General features: G+C 41.7%; 1 protein-coding gene across 3 annotated transcripts; it reads left to right on the top strand.

The window, feature by feature from the left end:
* Positions 1–522: 522 nt before the first annotated feature.
* LOC115146899 (protein ARK2N-like) lies at positions 523–24,136 on the top strand. Of its 3 annotated transcripts, XM_065004762.1 has the most exons (5): positions 524–724; positions 1,755–2,609; positions 19,440–19,637; positions 21,104–21,215; positions 21,527–24,136. In XM_065004762.1, the coding sequence occupies exons 2-5, from the start codon at positions 1,826–1,828 to the stop codon at positions 21,723–21,725; spliced, it is 1,293 nt and encodes a 430-aa protein (XP_064860834.1). In that variant the 5' UTR covers positions 524–724; positions 1,755–1,825; the 3' UTR covers positions 21,726–24,136. The 3 variants fall into 3 exon arrangements, with proteins under 3 accessions (XP_064860835.1, XP_064860834.1, XP_064860836.1); XM_065004764.1 differs by lacking the exon at positions 19,440–19,637; XM_065004763.1 differs by lacking the exons at positions 19,440–19,637; positions 21,104–21,215; positions 21,527–24,136 and adding an exon at positions 12,470–18,550 and having other exon boundaries at positions 523–724.
* The last annotated feature ends 1,595 nt before the right edge of the window (positions 24,137–25,731 follow it).

Below are 25,731 nucleotides of genomic sequence, written 5' to 3'. Positions count from 1 at the left end.
GTTGAACGTTCAAAATCAGTGTAAGAACACTTTTTAAAGCCAAAAAGGATAACATGATCAAACTTTCAAAATGAGTCATTTTTGGCTAGCCACAACAGTCAAGTAGCTAGCTAGGTAGCTGTTTAGCTTTCTAGCACATTCACTAATTAACAAGCTAGTTAGCTACCACATGTTATTGTCAAAATGTCAGAGTAGTTTGACCATTCAGACAAGTGACATGTCCAGGAATCAGATTTGCATAGTATTGGACTTCAAACGAAATGTGGCTTGAAATATCTGTTTCCATGTACTTTTTGCCTGTTCAGACTGCAGGAAAAAGAACAGATTCGAATCGGATATGCAAAATAAATTGGATTTGAGACACTTCAAACTGTCAATGTGAGCACGGCTTTATTGATTTAAGTTCAAAACCAATATGCAGAGTGCACATACAACAACCTGAAGTGATTACGTAGCTACACTACCTCCTAGACGCACCGAGGTGCTAGTTTTCCCTAATGTCATTTACAACAACGGAAGTGACGCACATTTTTATGTGAACATCGGCCGGTGGGGACATTTTGAAATAAGTAGCTAGCTGGTATTCGTATGTGTGAATGGACTAAGGTTGACGTTGCAAGTGTATTATTTGTATAAGTCATACATAAATATATATGCATATATAAAAATAAGATGTCACAGAAGTCGGACACTGAAGAAACAAGCGTGTAACACCCGGTCCAAGGTAAGATGCTAGCTAGCATGTTCGCCTGCATAGCTAGATACGCCGTCAGTGCTAACTGGCTAGTATACCATGGCTAGCTAAAGGAATGCGTTTTAAATCGAATCGTCACTAGCATAGCTAATGTTACGTCTCTTCCATTTTAGGTAGTTGGCTAACTACGTAGTTATCTGCCCAGCGGGTTCGTGCTAGTATAACAAATGCATGGATGACCATGTTTACAAATCACCCGTCCTTCCCCGCAACTGAATCCACTCGTCAAAAACAATCGATTTATGGGAAACTTGCAGCCTTTCTCAGTAGCGGCCCGCAATTCAGGGCGTTCCTGCATGTGGGCATTCCTGCATTGCGTCCAAGCATCCCATTGGTTCCTGTATTAAAGCCCTTCCTCCTCCTATTCACCAGCCATCTTCATGCTTGTGAGGCACTTGATATTCAGGATTTCCCCTGATTGTCAATGCGATTAAAATGTGTCAAAAGAGAAATGCAAGTATTTGAGTTTTTCTGGAGCAAAGGACACTGTCTACCGGTGTCCTAGCTAGCTACCTGTTTCGTCCCACCAGCTGTGTACCGGAGTCCTAGCAAGCACACAGTGACCTTTGCTCCCGCCTGCCGAACACTTGCCCTCAGAACTGCGGGTTAAGTGGTGCACGACTGGCGGGGGTGAAAGGACACTAGCTAGCTACAGTTCTAGCCCCCGCCTCTTCTTTTGTGGGGTTTATCGGCGGTTGGCATCCAACGTTACAGTACAGTACTGTACAGTCCCCCCCCCCCCCACACACACTAATCTAGCTACCTAGCCAGACAGCTAAGCTACCATTAGCCAGCTAGCAAAGAAGAAAAATAGCCAGCTTCCTTGGGCGTTTGAACCAAACAGTCTGTGTGAAGTTGCATTTCTTTATATATATATATATATATATATATGTGTGTGTGTGTGTAAAAATGCAGGAGACACATTTCAGTTGAATGCATTCAGTTAGACAACTGACCAGGTATCACCTTTTCCCTAAATATATATGTATTGTTGTTCCAGGTGAGTTCCTGTCCAGGCCCACTCTTCTAAGACAGTCAGACCACGGGGCCCTACTCTCAACTAGCCTTAAGATGGCAGACACAGAGGAGTTTGTGGATGGCGAGAACCTCCCAGAGTGTCCTGCACAGGTGGGGTCAGCAGCTGCTTTTAGGGGGGAGCAGGGGGAGCCCTTTAAAACAGAGAGCACCACCAGCTTTCCACCAGGAGAAGAGTGGGACAGTCCCTTGCAGATGGAGGGTGAGCCCAGCCTGCTCTCCATGCCCTGCCTCATGAAGGAGCTAAGGAGAGACTCTCCAGAGTCCCAGCACGCCTCCACCAGCAGTGACAAGCCCGCCTCAGGCCACGTCTACGAGAGCGACTCCTCCAACCCCTGTATGCTCTCGCCCTCCTCCAGTGGTCACCAGGCCGACTCAGACACACTCTCTTCTGGTGAGGAGGGAGCCGCCTCGCGGGCGTCAGGGGATGAGGGCACCACGGTGGCTGACACCGGGCTGGCAGCAGGGTGCCAAACGTCATCGTCAAGCAGGCAAAAGTCCCGGCGTTCACGTTCTGAAAGTGAGATGTCCACCAACACAATGGCAGCCAAGAAGAACCGCTGCCAGCCGGCTGTGGCAGGAGGAGCAGGCGGCGAGAAGCAGACCAACGGCCGGCTGGCTAAAGTCAAAGGTCACCGGAGCCAGAAGCACAAGGAGCGGATACGGCTGCTGAGGCAGAAGCGTGAGGCAGCGGCGAGGAAGAAGTACAACCTGCTGCAGGACAGCAGTACAAGTGACAGCGACCTCACCTGTGACTCTAGCACCAGCTCCTCTGAAGATGAGACATCAGGCGGCAAGACAATCACCACAGATATCCCAGGTAACAATCAACACCACACACATTCACCCCAACCCACCCAGCGGTAATATTCACCACATGTATATCCCATGTTAAATACATTTACTACAGACATTCCAAGTAACCCACATTTAGCATACCATGAAGTAACAATCACTATACATTTGCTCCAGACATCACAGGTATAGTGCATTTGGAAAGTATTCAGACCCATTGACTTACACATTTTGTTACATTACAGCCTTATTCTAAAATGGATAGTTTTTTTCTTCCTCACAATACCCCATAATGACAAAGCAAAAACTATTTTCTTTTAGGAAATGCCCATTTTTTAAATCAATAAAAAATATTATATTTACATAAGCATTCAGGCCCTTTACTCAGTACTTTGTTGAAGCACCTTTGGCAGTGATTACACCCTCAAGTCTTCTTGTGGATAACGCTACAAGCTTGGCAGACCTGTATTTGGGTTGTTTCTCCCATTCTTCTCTGTAGATCCTCTCAAGCTCTGTCAGGTTGGATGGGGAGCTGCACAGCTATTTTCAGGTCCCTCCAGAGATGTTCGATATGGTTCAAGTCCGGGCTCTGGCTGACTTGATGACATTCAGAGACTTGTCCTGAAGCCACACCTGCATTGTCTGTGTGCTTGCGGTCATTGTCTTGTTGGAAGCTGAACCTTTGCCCCAGTCTGAGGTCCTGAGCGCTCTGGAGCAGGTTTTCATCAATCATCTCACTGTACTTTGCTCTGTTCATCTTTCCCTCGATTCTGACTAGTGTCCCAGTCACTGCGGCTGAAAAACATCCCCACAGCATGATGCTGCCACCACCATGCTTCACCGTAGTGATGGTGCCAAGTTTCCTCTAGACCTGATACTTGGCATTTAAGCCAAAGAGTTCAATCTTGGTTTCATCAGACCAGAGAATCTTGTTTCTCATGTTCTGAGAGTCCTTTAGGTTCCATTTGGCAAACTCCAAGCGGTCTGTCATGTGCTTTTTACTCTGGAGTGGCTTCCGTCTGGCCACTCTACAATAAAGGCTTGATTTGTTGTCTTTCTGGAAGGTTCTCCCATCTCCACTGAAGACCTCTGGAGCTCTGTCAGAGTGACCGTCGTGTTCTTGGTCAAGGCCCTTCTCCCCAGGTGCTCAGTTTGGCCCGGCGGCCAGCTCTAGGAAGAGTCTTGGTGATTCCAAACTTCTTCCATTTAAGAATGATGGAGGCCACTGTGTTCTTCGGGACCTACAGTGCTGCAGAAATGTTTTGGTACCCTTACCCAGATCTGTGCCTCGACACAATCCTGTCTTGGAGCTCTACGGACAATTCCTTCGACCTCATGGCTTGGATTTTGCTCTGACATGCACTGCAACTCTGGGACCTTGTATAGATTGTTGTGTGCCTTTCCAAATAATGTCCAATCAAGTTGTAGAAACATTTCAAGGTTGATCAATGGAAACAGGATTCACCTGAGCTCAATTTCGAGTCTCATTAGTGAAGGGTCTGAATACTTATGGAAATAAGGTATTTTTTATTTTATACATTTGCAAAAATGTCAAACCTGTTCGCTTTTTCATTATGGGGTATTGTGTGTAGATTGAGGATTTTTTTTTTTATTTAATCTGTTTTGGAATAAGGCTGTAGAGGCTGTAAACATTTCTAGAGACATTTCAGATGAGTCACTCCACATACATTCACTAGAGACGTGAAGTAACGATTGCTCCCAAGCCAATGCAATCACTCACTGACGCTTCTGGTTATTCATGTTTGCTCATCTGAAATGGATACTAGCACAGGCATCATTGAGTGTTGAATGTTTTAATGACTGTTCCACTGTTTTAATTTGTCTCCATTCACCATGCCTTTTGAAGATTACACGTAATCCACACGTCGGTAGTGTTCTTGTTGAACTGTGACTGTCGTTATTGGCATGTTGTGGGAATATAGACATCATTTATTGAGAATGTTAAAATTAGGTTATTGTTTAACCTCTAATTTGCTAGTTTGTTCTGTGCTGCTGTAGGGAGCAATTCTTTACCACAGTATATGACCTCACTGTGTGTTATTCACTGTGAGAACAGTGTGCAGCGGTAACCTTGTGACATACTACTATGCCACAAGGTTACTACTATCTCAAAGCTGTGACATACCATAGTAAATGTGTCATTCACGTTGAAGGCGTACATAGTATTGCGTTGTTCCATTTGATTTCAATCACTTTTTGACCGCACATTATTTTGATTTGAACAAAACTTTCCATATTTGTCCTTTGTATAAGTGGTCAGAAATTGAAGTTGACCCATTTTGCATACCCTACCCAACCACGAGACATCCATGTCTTAATCACTGGAAAATGTAAAGGGTTGAGCTTGATATTTAAATGCATACCAACAGGTTTGTCAAACAAATTTGTAAAAACATGTATTTTTTTAATCCTTTAACGTCAATTATTATTTATATATATTATAATACACACACAGTTGAAGTCGGAAGTTTACATACACCTAAGTTGGAGTCATTAAAACTCGTTTATCAACCACTCTACAAATTTCTTGTTGCCAAAACTAGTTTTTTGTTTGTTAAGTTGGTTAGGACATCTACTTTGTGCATGAGACAAGTCATTTTTCCAACAATTGTTTACAGGCAGATTATTTCACTTATAATTCACTGTACCACAATTCCAGTGTGTCAGAAGTTTACATACACGAAATTGACTGTGCCTTTAAACAGCTTGGAAAATTCCATTATGTCATGGCTTTAGAAGCTTCTGATAGGCTAATTGACATCCTTTGAGTCAATTGGAGGCGTACCTGTGGATGTATTTTGAAGGTCTACCTTCAAACTCAGTGCCTCTTTGCTTGACATCAAAATAAATAAAACATAATCGGCCAAGACCTCAGGAAAAAAATTGTAAACCTACACAAATCTGGTTCATCCTTGGGAGCAATTTCCAAACGCCTGAAGGTATCACATTCATCTGTACAAACAATAGTACGCAAGTATAAACACCATGGGACCACGCAGCCGTCATACCGCTCAGGAAGGAGACGCGTTCTTTCTCCTAGAGATGAACGTACTTTGGTGCAAATCAATCCCAGAACAACTGTAAAGGACCTTGTGAAGATGCTGGAGAAAACAGGTGCAAAAGTATCCATATCCTCAGTAAAACGAGTCCTATATCAACATAACCTGAAAGGTCGCTCAGCAAGGAAGAAGCCACTGCTCCAAAACCGTCATAAAAAAAGCCATACGGTTTGCAACTGCACATGGGGACAAAGATCATAGTTTTTGGAGAAATGTCCTCTGGTCTCATGAAACAAAAATAGAACCGTTTGGCCATAATGACCATTTTATGTTTGGAGGAAAAGGGGGGAGGCTTGCAAGCCGACGAACACCATCCCAACAGTGAAGCACAGGGGTGTTAGCATCATGTTGTGGGTGTGCTTTGCTACAGGAGGGACTGGTGTACTTCACAAAATAGATGGCATCATGAGATAGGAAAATTGTGGATATATTGAAGCAATATCTCAAGACCTCTAAAGCTTGGTCGCGAATGGGTCTTCCAAATTGACAATTTTTTAAACTTAACCTTTATTTAACCGGGTAGGCCATTTGAGAACAAGTTCTCATTTACAACTGCGACTTGGCCAAGTTAAAGCAAAGCAGTGCGACACAAACAACATGTTTACATGGAATAAACAAAGTACAGTCAAAAACAAAGTCTATATACAGTGTGTACAAATGGCGTGAGGAGGTAAGCACTGGAGTGCTTAGATTTGCAGATGATGATGTGCAAGTAGAAATACTGGTGTGCAAAACAGTAAAAAACTATATGGGGATGAGGTAGGTAGATTGGATGTTACAGGAAGGCCATAAAGATCAAGGACAACAACCACCCGAGCCTTAACACTGGAGTGATAGATTTGCAGATGATGATGTGCAAGTAGAAATACTGGTGTGCAAAACAGTAAAAAACTATATGGGGATGAGGTAGGTAGATTGGATGTTACAGGAAGGCCATAAAGATCAAGGACAACAACCACCCGAGCCACTGCCTGTTCACCCCGCTATCATCCAGAAGGCGAGGTCAGTACAGGTGCATCAAAGCTGGGACCGAGAGACTGAAAAACAGCTTCTATCTCACGGCCATCAGACTGTTAAACAGCCACCACTAACATTGAGTGGCTGCTGCCAACACACTGACTCAACTCCAGCCACTTTAATAATGGGAATTGATGGGAAATTATGTAAAATATATCACTAGCCACTTTAAACAATGCTACCTAATATGTTTACATACCCTACATTAATCATCTCATATGTATACGTATATACTGTACTCTATATCATCTACTGCATCTTTATGTAATACATGTATCACTAGCAACTTTAACTATGCCACTTTGTTTACATACTCATCTCATATGTATATACTGTACTCTGTACCATCACTCATTCATATATCTTTATGTACATATTCTTTATCCCTCTACACTTATGTGTATAAGACAGTAGTTTTGGAATTGTTAGTTAGATTACTTGTTGGTTATTACTGCATTGTCGGAACTAGAAGCACAAGCATTTCGCTATACTCGCATTAACATCTGCTAACCATGTGTATGTGACAAATAAAATTTGATTTGATTTTGATTTGGTTGTGTACAGCTGCAGCGATTGGTTAGCTGCTCAGATAGCTGATGTTTAAAGTTAGTGGGGGAGATAAGTCTCTGACTTCAGCTTGTTTTTGCGCAATTCGTTCCAGTCATTGGCAGTAGAGAACTGGAAGAAAAGGCGGCCAAAGGAGGTGTTGGCTTTGGGGATGACCAGTGAGATATACCTGCTGGAGCACGTGCTACGGGTGGGTGTTATCGCGACCAGTGAGCTGAGATAAGGCGGGGCTTTACCTAGCAAAGCCTTATAGATGACCTGGAGCCAGTGGGTCTGGCGACAAATATGTAGTGAGGGCAATGACCCCAAGCATACTTTCAAAGTTGTGGCAAACTGGCTTAAGGACAACAAAGTCAAGGTATTGGAGTGGCCATCACAAAGCCTTAACCTCAATCCTATAGAATATTTGTGGGCACAACTGAAAATGCGTGTGTGAGCAAGGAGGCCTACAAACCTGACTCAGTTATACCAGCTCTGTCAGGAGGAATGGGCCAAAATTCACCCAGCTTATTGTGGGAAGCTTGTGGAAGGCTACCTGAAACGTTTGACCCAGGTTAAACAATTTAAAGGCAATGCTACCAAATACTAATTGAGTGTATGTAAACTTCTGACCCACTGGAAATGTGACGAAAGAAATAAAAGCTGAAATAAGTCATTCTCTCTGCTATTATTCTGACATTTCACATTCAAAAAATATAGTCAGCCTAACTGACAGGGAATTTTTACTTGGATTAAATGTCAGGAATTGTGAAGTACTGAGTTTACATGTATTTGGCTAAGGTGTATGTGAACTTCCGACTTCAACTGTATGGTGTGTGTGTGTGTGTGTGTGTATATATTGTTTCTCCCACAATGGTGTAGTTTAGACTGTATTTTGCATTAAGGTGAGTTGTGTTGTGCCTACCATCAGCAGAGACAAAGCATTCTCTTGAATATGGGGTAGGTATATTTAAATCATAGAATCGACATATCCCTTCAGACTGCTGCAATAGGATTGTTAAATTCCAATTACTACCACAAAGATGGCTGCTGGTCCAGCCACCATCGAATGTCAACATAAATAGTGAGGTCTACTCTATTGCCTATATTTCTATTTCAATGGGTTTCCTATGGAAGATTGACAGTATAATGTAAAACCTCTTTATGCGATCATTTGAAAGTTGAAATATTCCCATTTCAGTACATTTATCAGCCAAAACATGACACCCACCCTGTATTCAAGAGCATGCTGTTTCTCAAACAATGGCAAGCACAACACAAACACTTCAAATCATGTAAAATAGGGTCTAAGGTAGAGAACTACCGATAAACAACTGAGCTCATATATCGGGCCGATATTGGCCTTTTCTAGTCTATCTAATGCCAAGGAATATCTGGCTCGGAAAATCAGCAGCAAGCTCATTCTCCAAAAGAAAGGTTCGGTATTGCGAACTGAATTTAACCAAAATTAAACTCCTGTTGCAAATATTAGTTAATTTGCCAATCAGGCTCATGTCGATGTGCCCCGACATGCATGCAATAAGCTAGCCAGCTATCTAGCAAAGCATCTGTTAGCAAATATTACGATAACTAACCCTTTAATTTGTGTTGTTGGGTAGCTTGCTATATTAGCTACCTTGCTGGTTAGATAAACATGATGCAATGAGCTAATTGCCAATGTAACTAGCTAACGTTAGTTGGTTAGTTATCATTTTGAGCATGCACCATTTTCAGCAACAAGCCATCTGATTTGCACTGTAAGGTTAGCTATTTTCTGGTGTGCTGATTTGACTAGCCGCAATTGTATCCGTGAATTGAAAAGTCGGATTAGATTGCTATAATAGGGGAATAATTAAGTGTTTTAATATGCCCAAATAAATGTTAGCAATGGGTTTAGCTAAGTAAAGAATCTCCCTGCATGTTTATGGAGCAAGAAAGCTGTATACCAGCGTGTGTCTGAGTACTCACTTCTCAAACCATGGGCAGATTTGAGTAATTCAGACAGAACGTGCATTGTTGTTTTCATATTTTTTCCTCCTCTCCTTGTTAGATATTATGCAAATGTTATGGCTTGGTAGCAAATTTCATTGCCGTTGATCTAGTTCTCATAGTACCTGTAAACAGCAGCACGTGATATTAGCGATGGAGGGAGATGTGAAAGGGAGCGGAGTTACACTCTATCCAATCGTAGCCGTAGGATGGAAGTTGCAACCTGCCCATTTCTTGACAGATAGCTGAACTAGCGAATTTCGTCCTGGCAGCTGAGTTGTTTAGAGATGCGTCCTGACAGTTTAATTTTTATTTAAAAACATTCAATCACGGAAAATGACATACTAGTTTCATAAGCATCCGTGATCACAAATAATGACGTTACGTAGGACCCATTTGCTTTGAATATATGTTATTTTATGTTCTGAAACTAATAGCAGTGCCTATATAATGTCCTTCCATACAGGCGTGATATGCTGGAGTGGTGCTTCTATAACAAATGTTGATTAGTAGGCTAGTAAATCCCAAATGGAAGGCGAACAGATTGTTTGTCATCCTTAGCACCACAGACTTCACTGATCAGCCAGAACAATAACTCAATGCATGCACACGCTCTTATTGAATGGGCATTCACCTGTATTGTGAGTAGGCCTATGCCATCTTAATTTATTTAGGTTATCAAGAGATTTACCATTCAGATCAAATTATTACCGTTATGTCTTTAGATTGGTTACACTTTTTATTTTATTTTAATTGATGCATTATAATTCATACATGACTGTATTCATTTTCTAATTTAATGATTTTGAAATTGGCCTAAAATATTGGCCATCTTGACCCCCCCCAAAATCGGTATCTGCATCAGCCTTAAAAAATCCATATTGGTCATTCTCTAGTCTAAGCTACAACAAATGTGAAATATTCAGAGTTGATGTAAAAGGTCAAATGTAAAAATAAAAATAAATTATTAAACATTTGTAAAAAATAGTTTGACAACCCTGTTTGTAAGCTTTTATATTAAACTCAACAATTTACCTTTTCCAGTGATTAAGACAGGGCTGTCTCATGGTAGTGGGGGTATGCAAAATGGGTCAGCTTTGTGCACCTCTCCTAAATGTTGTGGCATTCAGGTCCAAAAAGTTACTTTCTGACGACTTCTATTATGGTCAAATATGTCTACCTTTGTTCAAATTTAAAAGGAGTGCGGTCAAAAGGGATTGAAATCAAATGGAACCACCCTATTGTGATTTACTTCTCCCTGTCCTTTGTCATAGAGAGACTGATGCAGAATGGAATGAGATGTCTCCATCTTCCAGAGCCTTCCAGTAATTCACCATGCCATTTTGCACTGGATTTCTAGCCTACCGTGCTGGTTGTGTTGAGGAACTGTTGAATTATTCAATTGTGGCCCTTCCAGTTTACCCTGGGCGCCAGTCCAGTGTTTTACAGACAGAAGTAGCACCTGTTTTCAGTGCAGTGGTTCTTGACGCAGCTGTTTTCATAGCTCTGGTTCTCGACGCAGCTGTTTTCATAGCTCTGGTTGACTGTTACAGCAGATGCTTCAAGTCTAATAGGTTCTAATAAACACCTTTGTTGGCAATGCGGTGCCCATTTTTAGGAGATCTTCATGGGGTAGAAGGTAGCCTAACGGTTAAGAACATTGGGCCAATAATCAAAAGGTCACTGGTTCGAATCCCAGAGCCGGCAAGGTGTAAAAATCTGCCATTCTGCCTTTGAGCAAGGCAGTTAACCCCTAACAACAGCTGCTCTCCTGATTCCGAGGGGTTGGGTTAAATGTGGGAGACACAATTCGGTTGAATGCATTGTTGTGCAACTGAATCCCCTTTCCCGTCCAATGATTGCACTAACTGCAGCATCTCGTCAAAGCTAGCAAAAAAAATAAACAATCATTGACTCGGTTTATAGGCATTTTTTGAGTACACCATTTTAAGATTAATTATATTCTAGATTGTCACACATTGTCTTATTGATGTTTTATAAGTGACCCTTGCGTTTGTCTTCCCTGATAATTGGAGTGAATTGATAGATTTTTATTTGACAATTTAAAAAATAAATAAAATAACCACGTGGATACAATGGATTTAAAAATGGGTAGAGGATAACACAAAAATAGAATAATGTATTTCCATTGTCGTACCTTTTTTGTATAGCTCAAACAGTTGTCAAGGAGGGCGGTCACATGTTGCAAAGCAGAGGATCACTGGTTCGAGCCTGGTATGGGGACAGGAACAGTGGAGGAAGCTAAACTTAGCAGCACACTGACGTTGGGTTCACAAATGAGTTCTTGAATTACAGAAACAATGTGTTGTTCAACTTCAATCAGTACAATGGGTCAAATATAAATTGCCCTAGTACTGACTTGCCTAGTTAAATCAAATAAACTGTAGATCAAATAAATATCATTATTGCTTTAAGCTCTTGACCTTTCATATTGAGTTTTTTTCTTCTTCCTCTGTTTCTTACTCTGGCATTCCATTGTTATCTCAATGATGTTGCTAGCTGGTGTATTACAGTTTTGGCGTATGGTATTACTCAGTGTTTTGTTTTTGTATTACTATGATCAGGGCACCCTTGAATGAGACCCTGGTCTCAATGGGTTTTCCCTGAATAATAATAATAATAATAATAAAATAAAAAGCTGGCAGTGCGGTGACAAATTTATATTAATTTGAGGTAGAATTGTCCTTATTTAGACTGGGTTAAAGCACAGAAATAACATGGAGGTAGTGGTAAAATGCTTTGCCTGCTACTTGCATGCTAGTGCTAGATCTAATAGGTCATATCTTGCTTGTTTAAGTACATTTGACATCCAAGGTGGAATTTCAAAACCATGGTACTTTGTGGCTTGGTGCTTCATCTTTAATTATTGTATGCTGTAATTGTACCGTGCATGTAGTTAGTTTCTTTATCTTATCGCCAAAACTATAGACGGTTAATCTTCAGTAAACACTTTCAATGAAGAGGTACAGCAACTCAATCTCCTAAAACACCCATTTCTGTCCGGAATGGATCTGTAGAACTCCATGTTATCAACCATTACTGCATTCCCTACACAGACCTGACTGCTACAACTGCATGAAAACGTAGTCCGTCATCAGCATGAAAACGTCGATCTGCACGTCAACAAAACTTGTAATTTGTAATTTTTTATCAAACAAACAAAAACAGTCCACCAGCGTACATGAAAAGTACTACTGTGTTTCTTATGGCTTTGGCCTCAATGTCTTTAAAGCTGGCTTCTGCCGTGCAGCGGAGGGTTCCGGAGTGAGCGCTCAGATTCAGGACCTGTTGGACAGCGGTGGCTCGTGGGACAGGAACAGCATTGGCAGCGTGCTGGAGGAGGCCATGACGCGCTTCGCCGTGATGCAGCAGCAGACCGAGGAGCGCTTCCGCGTCTGGATGGAGAAGCTGACGCGCCTCGACTCGGACGACAGCGGCGACTCATCCATCCACTCGAGCGACGCCCCTGTGCGGCACCGTCACAGGGCGCCACGCCCGTCACTGCCCAGCTCCTTCCTTCCCTCGTCGGAGTCGCAGGAGACAATGGTGGTGTACATGTTGGCCCAGGAGAACATCACCATGAGCAGCATGTCCCCCGATCCCCTCAACAACAACGTCCTGCCTGACGTAGTGCCAGTGGCCACCCAAAATGGAAACCCGGACATTTCCGACCCCGGGCTATTGAAAGTTTAGATGGGCTTGTTTGACTCATGGACTGCATTAGTGTTGTATTTCCAGAATGGATAAAGTTCCATTACCATCACGCACACAGTGATGATTGCAGATGTGCTTATCTGATTTCCAAATGTTATCGTTGATTTTAGTCACCAAGCCACCAATTCTACTGAAAGTCCATTATGTGCAGTATTCCATACTAGTTAACCCGGAGAGCATGGCATTGCCTGTGTTTTTACATAAAGACTGTACAAGTACAAAAACAACACAATCAACCGCAGTTAGAAACAGGTGATTACATTTGAATGGCACTCTAAAGTCCTCCATGCCTGCAGAACTTGAATCACTGTGATTCACTGCACTGAATCCATGTGAAATCTCTTAATGCGTTTTAAACAACTCAACGGAGCCAAATGACTTGTTTGTACTGCATAACATGCATCATTGACACGGACAATGCATATTTTATCGACAGATACTGTCAAGTCAGGGCTCTCATTGTATTGCTTGCAGTATGGCCTATTCCAAAAGTATACATGTTTACCAGCTAACACACACACACTGTGTCAGTTCGCACAAAAACGTGCATTACAGCACCCCAGACAACCAATTAGGCAGGGGGCTGCTTCATAGCATGTGCCTTGACATACTGAATTCATGCTGGGAATGAGAACGTTGTGAGGAATATCATACTGCCATTTTACTCAGAGCAACAGCCACTAGGTTAGGATTTGTAATTGATTAAATACTGCTCTACTAACAGTAAACATTCTGGAGAGAATTATATTCTTAACGCAATATACCCACTGCCCCATATGATTCCTTGAATTTGTATGTCCAACTCAGAACGTTGTTAAACTTTTATATGTAGGTAGAGTGGATGTCTCTTTTCACCTGAACAGCTGTTGTGGTGGCACTGATACTGTGAAAGATTAGGCCTAATACAGTGATAGCAGTTGAGAGAAACGTTTTTTTTTTTTTTAAATTTTATGTGCAGATTGTGGGCCTTAGATGTGTTATCTTTTGAGTTGAACAAGAGATAAAATATCAATATTATTATTTTCATATCCTCATAGTGGTGAGTAGGGCGGGAACAATACCTGTATCACAATATTTTTTCCATGGTAAAAAAGAACACGAAGCAGATCAAACTCTTTGGTCCTTTAAAAAACTGCTGTAGATAAAATATTCTGTGCTATAGCTGGATGACAACATAATGTTTGTTTCTGACCTTAGGGCTGTTTTCCTAAATGTTAAATCTGCTTTGTTTTTTGTTTCCTTGCCACGATACTAACGCAATACTGGTATAGTCCCGGCCCTAGTAGTTAGGTGTTGGTTGTGTGTTTGTCTGCCAACCTGGCCTGTGCTTGATGCAAACGCAGCCTTTTTTAGACTAGTAGTTGTATTGATAATACTTGTATTATCAAACTGAAACCAGGTTTCACACTAACACAACAGACGTTGGGTTCCAGAGTGGTAAAGCGTATGTTTGTTTACTAGTTCCTATATCGGCCTACATAAGATACAGGTGACAACGTGGCTTTTTCTGGTTCAGATCCTGTTGCTTGAGTCTGAACAACCTTCTCCAGTTTCTTGTAAAATAATAAAGATGGGGCCTCCCATGTGGCTCAGCGGTCTAATGCTGACCCCGGTCACCAGTGGAAAGGTGTTTTCTCCGACACATTGGTGCAGCTGGCTTCCGGTTAAGCTGGTGGGTGTTAAGAAGAGCGGTTAGGCGGGTCACGTTTCCGAGGACGCGTGACTCCACCTTCTCCTCTCCCGAGACCGTTGGGGAGTTGCAGCGATAAGACAAGATTGAAAAAGGGGGGTAAAAAAAAAAGAAGAGAACTTCTTAAAACACCACATTCAGGACAGCTAAAGGAACAAATCTGGAAGCATATTCAGTTGGGCTGTATCTTTTGGTGTATCGCAATTTGCAGATCAAAATGTACTGTGGAATATAGCGACAGTTATCAATTCCACATGGTTTAAACTGCATCAAATTCTTACTGTTTGCTTGTGATCTTCACTGTATGTCAGTGTCAAATATGTGTTCATATGCTCATGAATTGTAGTGATTGACATTCTTTGATACATTTTTTTTTTAACCTTTTATGTTAACAAGACTTTGTCCACCTTCCATCTCCTGCCTTTAATTTCATGGTGCACAGTTCATTTGATATATTTGGTTTGCCTTATTGTCTGGTATGGATCACAGTACTGTAAATTGTCTTCTATTTGTTTACCACAGTATTGTATCATGTCAGCATCTCACTGGAGAGCGAGAGCGAGCCCAGTTTTACAAGTACATCAAATACCTTTATGGTTATTCTCCATTGAGGACAGGTATGATTAACAAAGTGAGAATCTTGGTTTATATTAGTCATTTTTATCTTCATTAGGCCTAGTTATAGGGAGGGCCAAGAGTTGTTCCTGACCCTGTGATTCTGATCAGCCAGGAAAACTCTGGGCCCTTATCCTTTGGATCCTTTTTATTTTGGCCCCCTCAAAGTTTTTAATAAAGAATGTATGTGTACAAAACATGAAGGACACATGCTCTTTCCATGACATAGCCACCCTTTGCCTTGACGGCTTTGCACACCTGGTCTGTCTATTTGAATAATCTCAAATATAACATATATATTTTGATTTGTTTAACACTACATGATTCCATATGTGTTATGTCATAATTTTGATGTCTTCGCTATTATTCTACAATGTAGAAAATAGTAAAAAATATAGAAACTCTTGAATTAGGTTTTCTAAAACTTTTGACCGGTAGTGTTTATATAAAACACAGTGCACTTGGAAAGTATTCAGACCCCATCACATTGTTAGGTTACAGCCTTCTTCTAATTTTTGTATTTAAAAAGAAATAAAAAATGCTCAGTCTACACACAATACCCCATAATGACGAAGCAAAAAGTACTTAAAAAAACAACATCCGCTTCAGATCCTCTCAAGCTCTGTCAGGTTGGATGGGGAGTGTCTCTGCACAGCTATTTTCAGCTCTCTCCAGAGATGTTAAATCAGATTCAAGTCCGGGCTCTGGGCTCGGCCACTCAAGGATATTCAGAGACTTGTCCCAAAGCCACTCCTGCGTTGTCTTGGATATGTGCTTAGATATGTCCTGTTGGAAGGTGAACCTTCGCCCCAGTCTGAGGTCCTGAGCGTTCTGGAGCAGGTTTTCATTAAGGATCTCTCTGTACTTTGCTCCGTTCATCTTTCTCTCGATCCTGACTGGTCTCCTGCATCTGAAAAACAACCCCACCATGCTTTACCGTAGGGCTGGTATTGGCCAGGTGATCAGCGGGGCCTGGTTTCCTCCAGATGTGATGCATGGCATTCAGGCCAAAGAGTTCAATCTTGGTTTCATCAGATCAGAGTCCTTTAGGTGCCTTTTGGCAAACTCAGTGGGCTGTTGTGCCTTTTACTGAGGAGTGGCTTCCGTCTGGCCACTCTACCATAAAGGCCTGGTTTGGTTGAGTGCTGCAGAGATGGTTGTCCTTCTGGAAGGTTCCCCTTCCTTCTGGAATGTTATCCCATTCCCACAGAGCAACTCTGGAGCTCTGTCAGTGTCACCATCAGATTCTTGGTCAACTCCCTGACCAAGGCCCTTCTCCCCCGATTGCTTAGTTTGGCCGGGCAACCAGCTCTAGCAAGAGTCATGGTGGTTCCAAGATTCTTCCATTTAAGAATAATGGAGGCTACTGTGTTCTTGGGGAAAATGCTGCAGGCATTTTTTGGTACCCTTCCCCAGATCTGTTCACGACACAATCCTGTCTTGGAGCTCTACGGACAATTCCTTTGACATCGTGGCTTGGTTTTTGCTCTGACATGCACTGTCAACTGTGTGACCTTATATAGACAGTTGTGTGCTTTTCTAAATAATGTCCAATTAATTGAATCAGCCGCAGATGGACTCCAAGTTGTAGAAATATCTCAAGGATGATTAGTGTAAACAGGATGCACCTGAGCTCAAATTCGAGTCTCGTAGCAACTGGTCTGAATACTTACGTAAATGAGGTATTAAAAAAAAAAAAAATCATTTTAGAATAAGGCTGTCACATAACAATGTGGAAAAAGTCCAGGAGTCTGAATACTTTCCGAAGGCACTGTATGAACTGTAACTCTGTAAAATCTTTGAAATTGTTGCATTTTTATGTTTTGTTCTGTACATTTTCATCTCAAAGCAGTCTCGGACTGCCCGCTGACCGTGCTGCAATGATCTCTGTCAGATCCCGCGGGAATGCAGCCCTCTAGTGCAGGATTAGGTGGTGACGGGTCCCATCAGGGTCAGACAGCCAGGCAAGACCAGTCTATAGAGTTCAGGGGAATTTTACAGTATATAACAATATCAGTGAATGATACAACGTTCCATCTTGACTTGATGGGTAAGACCTACAGTAGCTACAAGACAGCAGCTTAAAGCTACAGTCTGGGATCTGGGAATAATGGTCATTTTCAATTATTGAACCATTTGATTCTATTTTTGGATAAAATTATGTATAAATGTACACCAAGTTAATTATTTGTCATGCCTCAATTTAAGAGGTTCGGATGGTGACAGGGTCAGTTAGCCAAGGAAGACCAGTCTGTGACGGAGCTGAGGTGAACGCAACACTTTTATTTTCTCTGTGAAGCAAACCCTGAACACGCCAGATGCTTTTATTTTTTAGGCGGCATGACAAACCACAAGTTGTTTTACAAACTGGTCAAGGGGTATTAGAGGCTTTTCCCGATGACACAAAACATGTAAAACAAAAATGTGAAGAAGACCTGGTAGAAGCTATCGATGATGATGAATGGATACAGATGTGTTTGAATGCCCAGTCATGTGCATATCATCTCAGTCATAGATTTCTGCAGTTTAAGACCATCCTTAGAATGTAATATATGCCAGTGAAACTGAATTACATGCACTCAGAAATGTCATTCCTCTGCTGGAGATGTAAACACAAAAGGGGACATATTTGCATATGTTTTGGTCTTGTGAAGGCTGGCTGAATTCTGGCAAAGAGTATGATCTTTTATCTCAGCATGTCTACAGATTCTCCCATCTCCCTGTTTTTTTTTTTTTTTGCTTAGAAATGTTGATACTGGAGACCATCTGAAGAAACAGTGTAATCAGAAATGTATTACAAGATTAAGGGTATACTGGGCAACTTTCATGAGGTCTGGATTACTTGAATGGAATACAGTACGACTAAAGGAGTCTGTATTGAAAACGTGCCCACGTCATGGAAGATACCTATTTCGGCAATCCCTAGCTGCTGGATTGCTCAGTCCTGGCCCTGGGTGTCTGCCATCCTGTGGGTTGTCACGTTGGCCTTGGCCTAAAACACCCTAAACCAATAATGAATGTTTCACTAAGATCCTAAACCTTAGTGGGGTGTGTTGGGTTGAGGTGCTGCAGGGTGGTGGACCACTAGCAACAGGACGGAGTGACATTGCTTTATTATGTGCAAAAAATGATGTAAAAAGAGCTCTATCGTACTATTAGGCCCATGAGATTAATTATTTGGAGAATTTGCTGTTTCTGGTTGTTAAAGTATATTTGAGGTGTATGTGTTATGTCTTTTTTTTTTACCTTTCACTTGGGAACAACAAAAAAATAAAGATGGGAACTGGTAAGGAACTTGTGTTGGGAGAGTTGAGTTATTGACTAGACTGGTGGAGGTCGAGTGTGCAGGCAGATGGGGCTGGCTGAAATTTGATATAGAGGATTCCTAATAAAGCGAATCAAGTCTTTTTTTCTAGAGGTGATAAGTTGTTAGGCTATTGGTTAAAGGTGCAACACAATATTTAATATTGAATTACCTTTGATCTAATTCAGTCTTATTAATCACTTAAAAATGTTTAATGTTCTCTTACCTAGCTTGATGACTTTGGGCAATTTTGCTTACTTTTTGTTCTAGAGCTGGCATATTGGATTGTGTAAAAATGCAGGAAATGAGCTTTAGAGGCCCAAAAAGAATGTCCCCCCACTCCTAAAACCAAACCCTGCATTTACAGCTGAGCAAAACAAAGGCAATTATTTAGGTTGAATAGTTAAATTATTACTAACTTGTTAATTGTCTAGCAACAAAAATATTTACAACTGAAACGCATGGTCATTCATTACCGCGCATGACAGGTGGCATTAAGCAGTCAAGATCATTAATTAAAATATTGGGAGTTGTAGAATGTGGGTTTTTATGATGTATCTGATCCACTCAGTCATTCCATGTCTGAAATCCTATCGTGCGCTGTTATACTAGACCTATAAACAGTCTGCTCTAGACCACTGCTCTGCTACAGTTTTGTGTACCGTTACATAATCTGCCATGGGGTGCTGCAAGCAACTTGGTCTAACACTTATGATATTGTCAGTGGGGTTGTAACCTTTTCACAGGGCAAATGGCAAAGAATGCATTTGTGCTCATGGAGGTAGCTACGTCTGCTGCGAACACTGAAGTCTGCTAACGTGAGACCTCCTGAGAGACACCGTGATTTGATTAATGAAGTGTTTTCTGTTGTTTCTACAGACGGGCCTCCCGTAGTGGGCCACTATGATATTTCGGACACTGATTCTAACCAGGAGAGCTTAAGTGTGACTGTGGAGAGAGTGTGCCTGCGCCGGACAACCGTGATAACACATGAAAGGCTAAAAACACACAGGGACCAGGATATGGGAGCAAACTCTGGGGCAGTAAGAGTACAGCATCTGTGCTCTCTCTCAGCAGGTCAGTTACAAACTCGCTATATCACACTGAAATTTCCACCCTCTCTGGGATGACTTCCTGTATAATCTGCAGACAGTTTGACAGGCACAAGAAGATTGTTTAGGGCAACAAGTAGTGATAGGAACCAAACTCTCCAAGATGAAGACCTGGTAATATTGTCATAATGATGTAATTTCCTCCATCTCAAGCTCCATGACATGGATACGGTTGAATAGAACATGTTGTACTGTGCTCCGAAGGTTGGAAAGGGGAGATCTTTTGGAGTTTGAAGGAGAAATTACACTGTCTATCTGCTTGTCTTTTCCTTTCTGGTGCTGCAAATGCTGTTTTTCTTTTTGAGGTTGCCTTTTTCTTTTTCATCTTGCTGTACATGTATTTCATAGCAATTCAGTTAGTCAATTGACATAGCTGTATACTGAACAAAAATATAAATGCGACATGCAAAAATTTTAACGATTTTACTGAGTTACAGTTCGTATGAAATCAGTCAATATAAATTAATGAATGACCTAATCTATGGATTTCACGTGACTGGGCAAGGGCGCAGCCATAGGTGGGCCAATGATGGGAGCCACTGGGGAGCCAGTCCCAGCCAATCAGAATGAGATTTTCCCTACATCAGCTGTCCGAGTGGTTGGTCTCAGATGATCCCGCAGGTGAAGAAGCTGGGTGTGGAGGTCCTGGGCTGGCGTGGTTACAAATGGTCTGTGGTTATGAGGCTGGTTGGACGTTACTGCCAATTTCTCTAGTAGAGAAATCAACATTCAACTATCTGGCAACAGTTCTGATGGACATTCCTGCAGTCAGCATGCCAATTGCATGCTCCCTCAACTTGAGACATCTGTGGCATTGTGCACATCTGTGGCATTGTGCATTCTACACCTGCATTGCTTGCTGTTTGGGGTTTTAGGCTAGGTTTCTGTACAGCACTTTGTGACATCATCTGATGCAAGAAGAGCTTTATAAATAAATTGGATTGTGTGACTAAACAGCACATTTTAGAGTGGCCTTTTATTGTCCCAAGCACAAGGTGCAACTGTGTGATTATCATGCTGTTTAATCAGCTTCTTGATATGCCCCACCTGTCAAGTGGATGGATTATCTTGGCAAAGGAGAAATGCTCACTAACAGGGATGTAAACAAGTTTGTCCACAAAATTTGAGCGAAGTAAGCTTTTTGTGCACATGGAAATTATTTCTGAGCTCTTTTATTTCAGCTCACGAAACATGGGACCCGCATTTTACATGTTGCGTTTATATTTTTGTTCAGTATAAATTGACATAGATCGACTGCAATTTAGAGTGAACCGGATATTCGTGTCCATTAGACTTCCAGAAGAGGTCTGTGAACTGTATAATTTCAGTCTCCCCTAACTTCACAATTCATTTGTTGTATTAGTTTTACTGGGGTGCAAAGCTCTACATGTCCCTTTGCATTCTAAAGTGTGTTGCATTGTTGTGTTGCAGGTCACATGGAGGCAGAACTGGCCCACAGGGAACCCCCTCAGCACAAGGGCCACATCAACATCCCCTCCTCAGACAGTGAGGTAGAAATAGTAGGAGTGCAAGAAAATGCAAGGTGAGTTCAGAAAGCATAACTTACAACACACACTGAGGTCACATCTGCCTGCACTGCAAACACTACGAAACTGTAATCGTTATATGGTGTTTCTCTGAAACGTGTTCATTTGAGAATCATGGTCATGCGACTGTTTTATTGCTGCAACAAAACTGTCATTATAGTTTTACTGTGTGACAACGTCAAGGAACTGGTGAACTGCAATGCATAGTTTGCACTTACCAAATCCTCAGTGTAATGTTGTTGCCCAAATATTTATCTTACATTGCTCTAATGTCCTTGTTGTGTTATTGTGCTGCTTCTCTTAACAGATGTGCCCATCCCAGGGCCGGAGTGATCCAGAGCCTGTCCTCTGCCTGGAAGCCCAACTCAGGGGAGCACTTCAACAACAGCACAAGGCAATCCTCCCAGCTCTGGACTACCGTGTCCCCCCAGCCCAACTGGGTGTCCCCTCCGGAGGTAGTGGATCTCACTCTGGATGAGGATACTAGACACAAATTCCTACTTTGAGCAACTTGTGCGCTGAAGACTTCCTTACACCCCTCTCCTCCTCCTCCCCCACCACGGCGGAAGCCCTTCCTGAGTATTACAGCCACCACCTGTGACTCATGGGCTGTGTCTCGAATGACACCCTATTTGGTCAAAAGAAGTGTGCTATATAGGGAATAGGGTGTCTTGAGATGCAGCCCCATGGACTCTTCTCTTCTTGCTGAGTGCTGTTTGTTTATAACCTACTGTGTATCAAAAGTTATTTTAACTAAGGTGATTCCTGTTCGTTTAAAAAAAATATATAATAATCAGGAGGGCAAGACACTAGAGCAGGTGGAACCATAGAGACGTTTTACAGTAAAACACATAGCAATATTCTCCCTGTCCTGTACCTCATTCATCCCGGAGACTGTCGTGCGTACGTAGGTAGGCACTTTGTGTTCTGTCCGCTAGCTGTAACAAGACTTAAAAGCTGCTGCATGAGGGAGGGGCAGGATCAGTGGCTTGAACCTGCTGCACTACAGACTGGTGACCTATTCTCCAACTGACTGGACTGGGCTTTCAGTTGATACTAAATGGCAACTGGTACACTTTCTACAGCATGATCCGCCGGCCTGTGACAGGGCTTTGGTGGCTTGACCTGATTCATACATCTCGATAAGAGTCACTTTTTTAGGTGTTAGTATGTTAAGATTTGACCACTGGCTCCACACTCTCACTGGTCAAACTACCGTAATAATGTTGATTTTACCTTACTTCGCTTACAAAAATATATAGTCAATTATGTTTAATTTATACTATTGATAACTGTGCTGTCAGTGACTCGATGCCTGTAAGACCGTAGCTAAATCAAGTTCTAAGCTAGCTAGATAGGAAAAAAATACTATCTATTCAAGGAAACAAACAGCATCACTGCTCTATGTTCAGTTCCTGTCTTTCTCTTTGAGTAGCTAGTGGTCAGACACACAAGACAAGATGAGTGCTGCAGCCCTGTTTGTACTTAAACAGTTGCTGCAGCTCTCTGACATAGCAGGTTATGTACAGTACTATTACTGTAAGACAGGTCTGCTGGCTGTTGAGCCAGCCCGTTGCTATGGAGAACAGTCTGAAAGTGTCCCAGGTGTCATTTTGGTAGTCAGTGACTGTATGACCCTGCAGTGCTAACTGGATGCACTTATGTGGATTGTGTGTATGTGTATCAGTGTGAATGAGATATCCCTCCTAACTTTTCGAGACCCCCTTCTGACATCTGAGGAAATGTATCTTCCATTGAACATTAAAAAGCAAAGATTGCCTGAATGCCTTGGAATGTGAACTATTTTCTTTCAGAGTCATGTATATTCTCTTACCTTAAAGTGTGGCGGATTTTGCCGCCTCTACAAAAAAGTTATTTTAATAATAGATGTGAATTTACGACGTAGATATTAACAAGGAAAGTACTGGTGAGTGTTGTGCCCATTTGGGGGCTTTATAGAGATACCTATTTAATGTACGAATTGTTTTAACCCTGATTCCTCAGGACTACCTGGTTCTCCTGTTTATTGTGTACTCATGCAGTACTTCAGGCTTGGTGAGACTGCAACCACGCCTAGTTAGTTTTTACCAATGATCTGGTATGAAACATCACATCCATTTGAACTGCATTAACCTCTTGGTCTCTATCTCTCTTTCCCTCATTAGAGGTTTATATTGAAGCATTTAATTCACTCCTGCTGGTCACAGAAAGGGAAAAGTTCTCGACACCAGGAACTGAACCAAAGTCTAATCAAATTTTTGTCAACGAAAGACTTCAAATCCTTACAGACTTGTGATGTTTAAGCTTTTGACAGCTTTTATTTCCCTTTGCATGTATTAAATTATTTTGAGGTCTATGAATTTATTCTTAAGTTGTTTAGTTGATTTCAACTTGAATGTGTTATCACCCTCCTTCCAGAGAAAAATACTGTGTAATTTAGATGATGACATGATTATGTTGGAATTTTAGTTTCCACCATGACGGTTTCTAACTGGCCAGTTTTCTCCACTGCATGCAGCTAGCACTGAAATTTACATTTTTTATTCCAGACCTATTCTCTTGCATGCAACACCGCTAAGCCCATTCTTGTTGTGTAGCTGATTATTGTTTGTCGGTTAAGACATTGCTCATACCTTTTAGGCTTAGTGGATTGCTTTCTGTAAGAAACTAGGGCAGCATCACTCGGGTATGGTTGCGCATACCATTGTTACATTTTTGTCCTCAAGTCAAACATTGTTTCAACCCGCTCTCAGTAATTTAACCCTTTTGTTCTGTTTAATTTATTTTACTGTCATTATTTTAAATTAACAAGAAATGAGAGTTAATATTTTGCAAGTCCCGGACTTCTTTGAAATGATGTCTGTAGAACAAAAAGGAAATTATTTTAAAACTAAATAAATAAAGTATTATTTAAGGACTGTGTTGATTGTGATTTTTATTTTATGTAATTGCCACCATGTACTGTTGGGTTTGTCAGTGTCTTTGCCTTATCAGAGTGACAAAGGGATGTTTCTGCTTCACTTATTACTTGTCTCTGATTCAATATCTGTGTAGAGCAGTGTTTCCCTTCTTCAGTACCCCAACAGCACAGAGGACTCCCTCTCTTCATGAACAATATGACCCCTCACCCACAAAGGGTCAGGGGTCAGGCAAGGGGGACCAGAGCTGTGCAATCTGCCTATCCTAACCTCAACCACGGAGCCCTTCTGCCATCTCTGTTAATCCTGAGGCCACCACTACAGCTGTATGCTAATTCCCATGGCTAGTCCCCTTGTAATGACATGAACAATTGCTAATAGATATTTTACTAGCCTAGAAAATAAATTAAATTGTTATGTTCTGTTATTTTAGGGAACTCTGAAGGAGGTGATTGGATATCTGAGTAGCCGTTGGTTCGTGCCGTTTTCATTGAAATTATGTCTGTGATTGTAGAGTACACACTTGACCACCAGAGGGCCCTGTCCTAGCAGAAATCAAAACAAACGTTCACAGAGGTAAGGACCATCGTTAAGTACCAGTAAGCGAGTCCTTGAAATTAATGGTAAAATACTAGGTTATTCAATATGTTGTAAACAATCCACAGGTTTATATTGCATGTCACCATTTACCTTCCCCTACCCCGCCATGTCATAGGCATGAAAATGGTGTTGACTTCATTTCAGCTAACTGCTGCCTGCTGGAGGACGACCGAGCTGTCACTGCATTGAGTTTGTAATTAATTTCACAAACCAACGATCATAGCCTACACACAATATTAAACAAATATTTCCACCACGTACTTGCTTGACTCTGCAAATAAATGCAGAAGTTAATCTGTGTGCAGGAATATCCTTTTATTATCCAAAGATAGCTATGTGATGGGGCTTTTATTGCCATCAGACTTCCGAGATCAGTGTAACGCTCTTTGTGTCTGAATATTCATATTTTGTACCAAAATTAACCAAATCTCTCAACTGGTGTCAACAATGCATAGGAATGGTTTTCCATTTTTTTTCTCCTGATTTGATCAATATGACCGTTGTGATTACTTCTCACACTAAGTAAAGGGTCAATTTGATAGTGGGGATGTCAAAGAGTGTTGGTCAGTCTCTCAGTCAATATGATATGAAACTAAAAGGTAAATTAGGTTATATCTGTGGCTGGAGCATGACCTCCGTAAAGGCATCGACAGTCAGACCGCGGGGGTGCAGTAAAGAGCTCCAGGTCCTTTGTGCAAGACCATAGTGGTGGGTAGGCTAGGCGGTATAAGGGTTGCCACTGAGTAGAGAATGATTGAGTTTAGTGACCCCCTCTTACCTCCCCTCTCCATCTGTTCCCATGTCAGACTTGCTCAGGTCCTGTCTTAACTCTGGTGGTGCAGACTGGAGAGTCTAGCCAGGACACCATGGCATGACAATATCCTTATTTCAAATAATAGGCCTTCAACAAAAAAATGTCCTGGAGTACATATAGGAACATGACACAATGTGTACATTTTTAGCAGCATCGTGTATTGGTATGAAAGAAATTCAA

Source organism: Oncorhynchus nerka, linkage group LG19 (assembly GCF_034236695.1).
Source record: "Oncorhynchus nerka isolate Pitt River linkage group LG19, Oner_Uvic_2.0, whole genome shotgun sequence".
NCBI classification, from domain to species: Eukaryota; Metazoa; Chordata; class Actinopteri; order Salmoniformes; family Salmonidae; genus Oncorhynchus; species Oncorhynchus nerka.
Note: the sequence above shows the minus strand (reverse complement) of the source record. Positions and strands in the feature narration are given on the sequence as shown.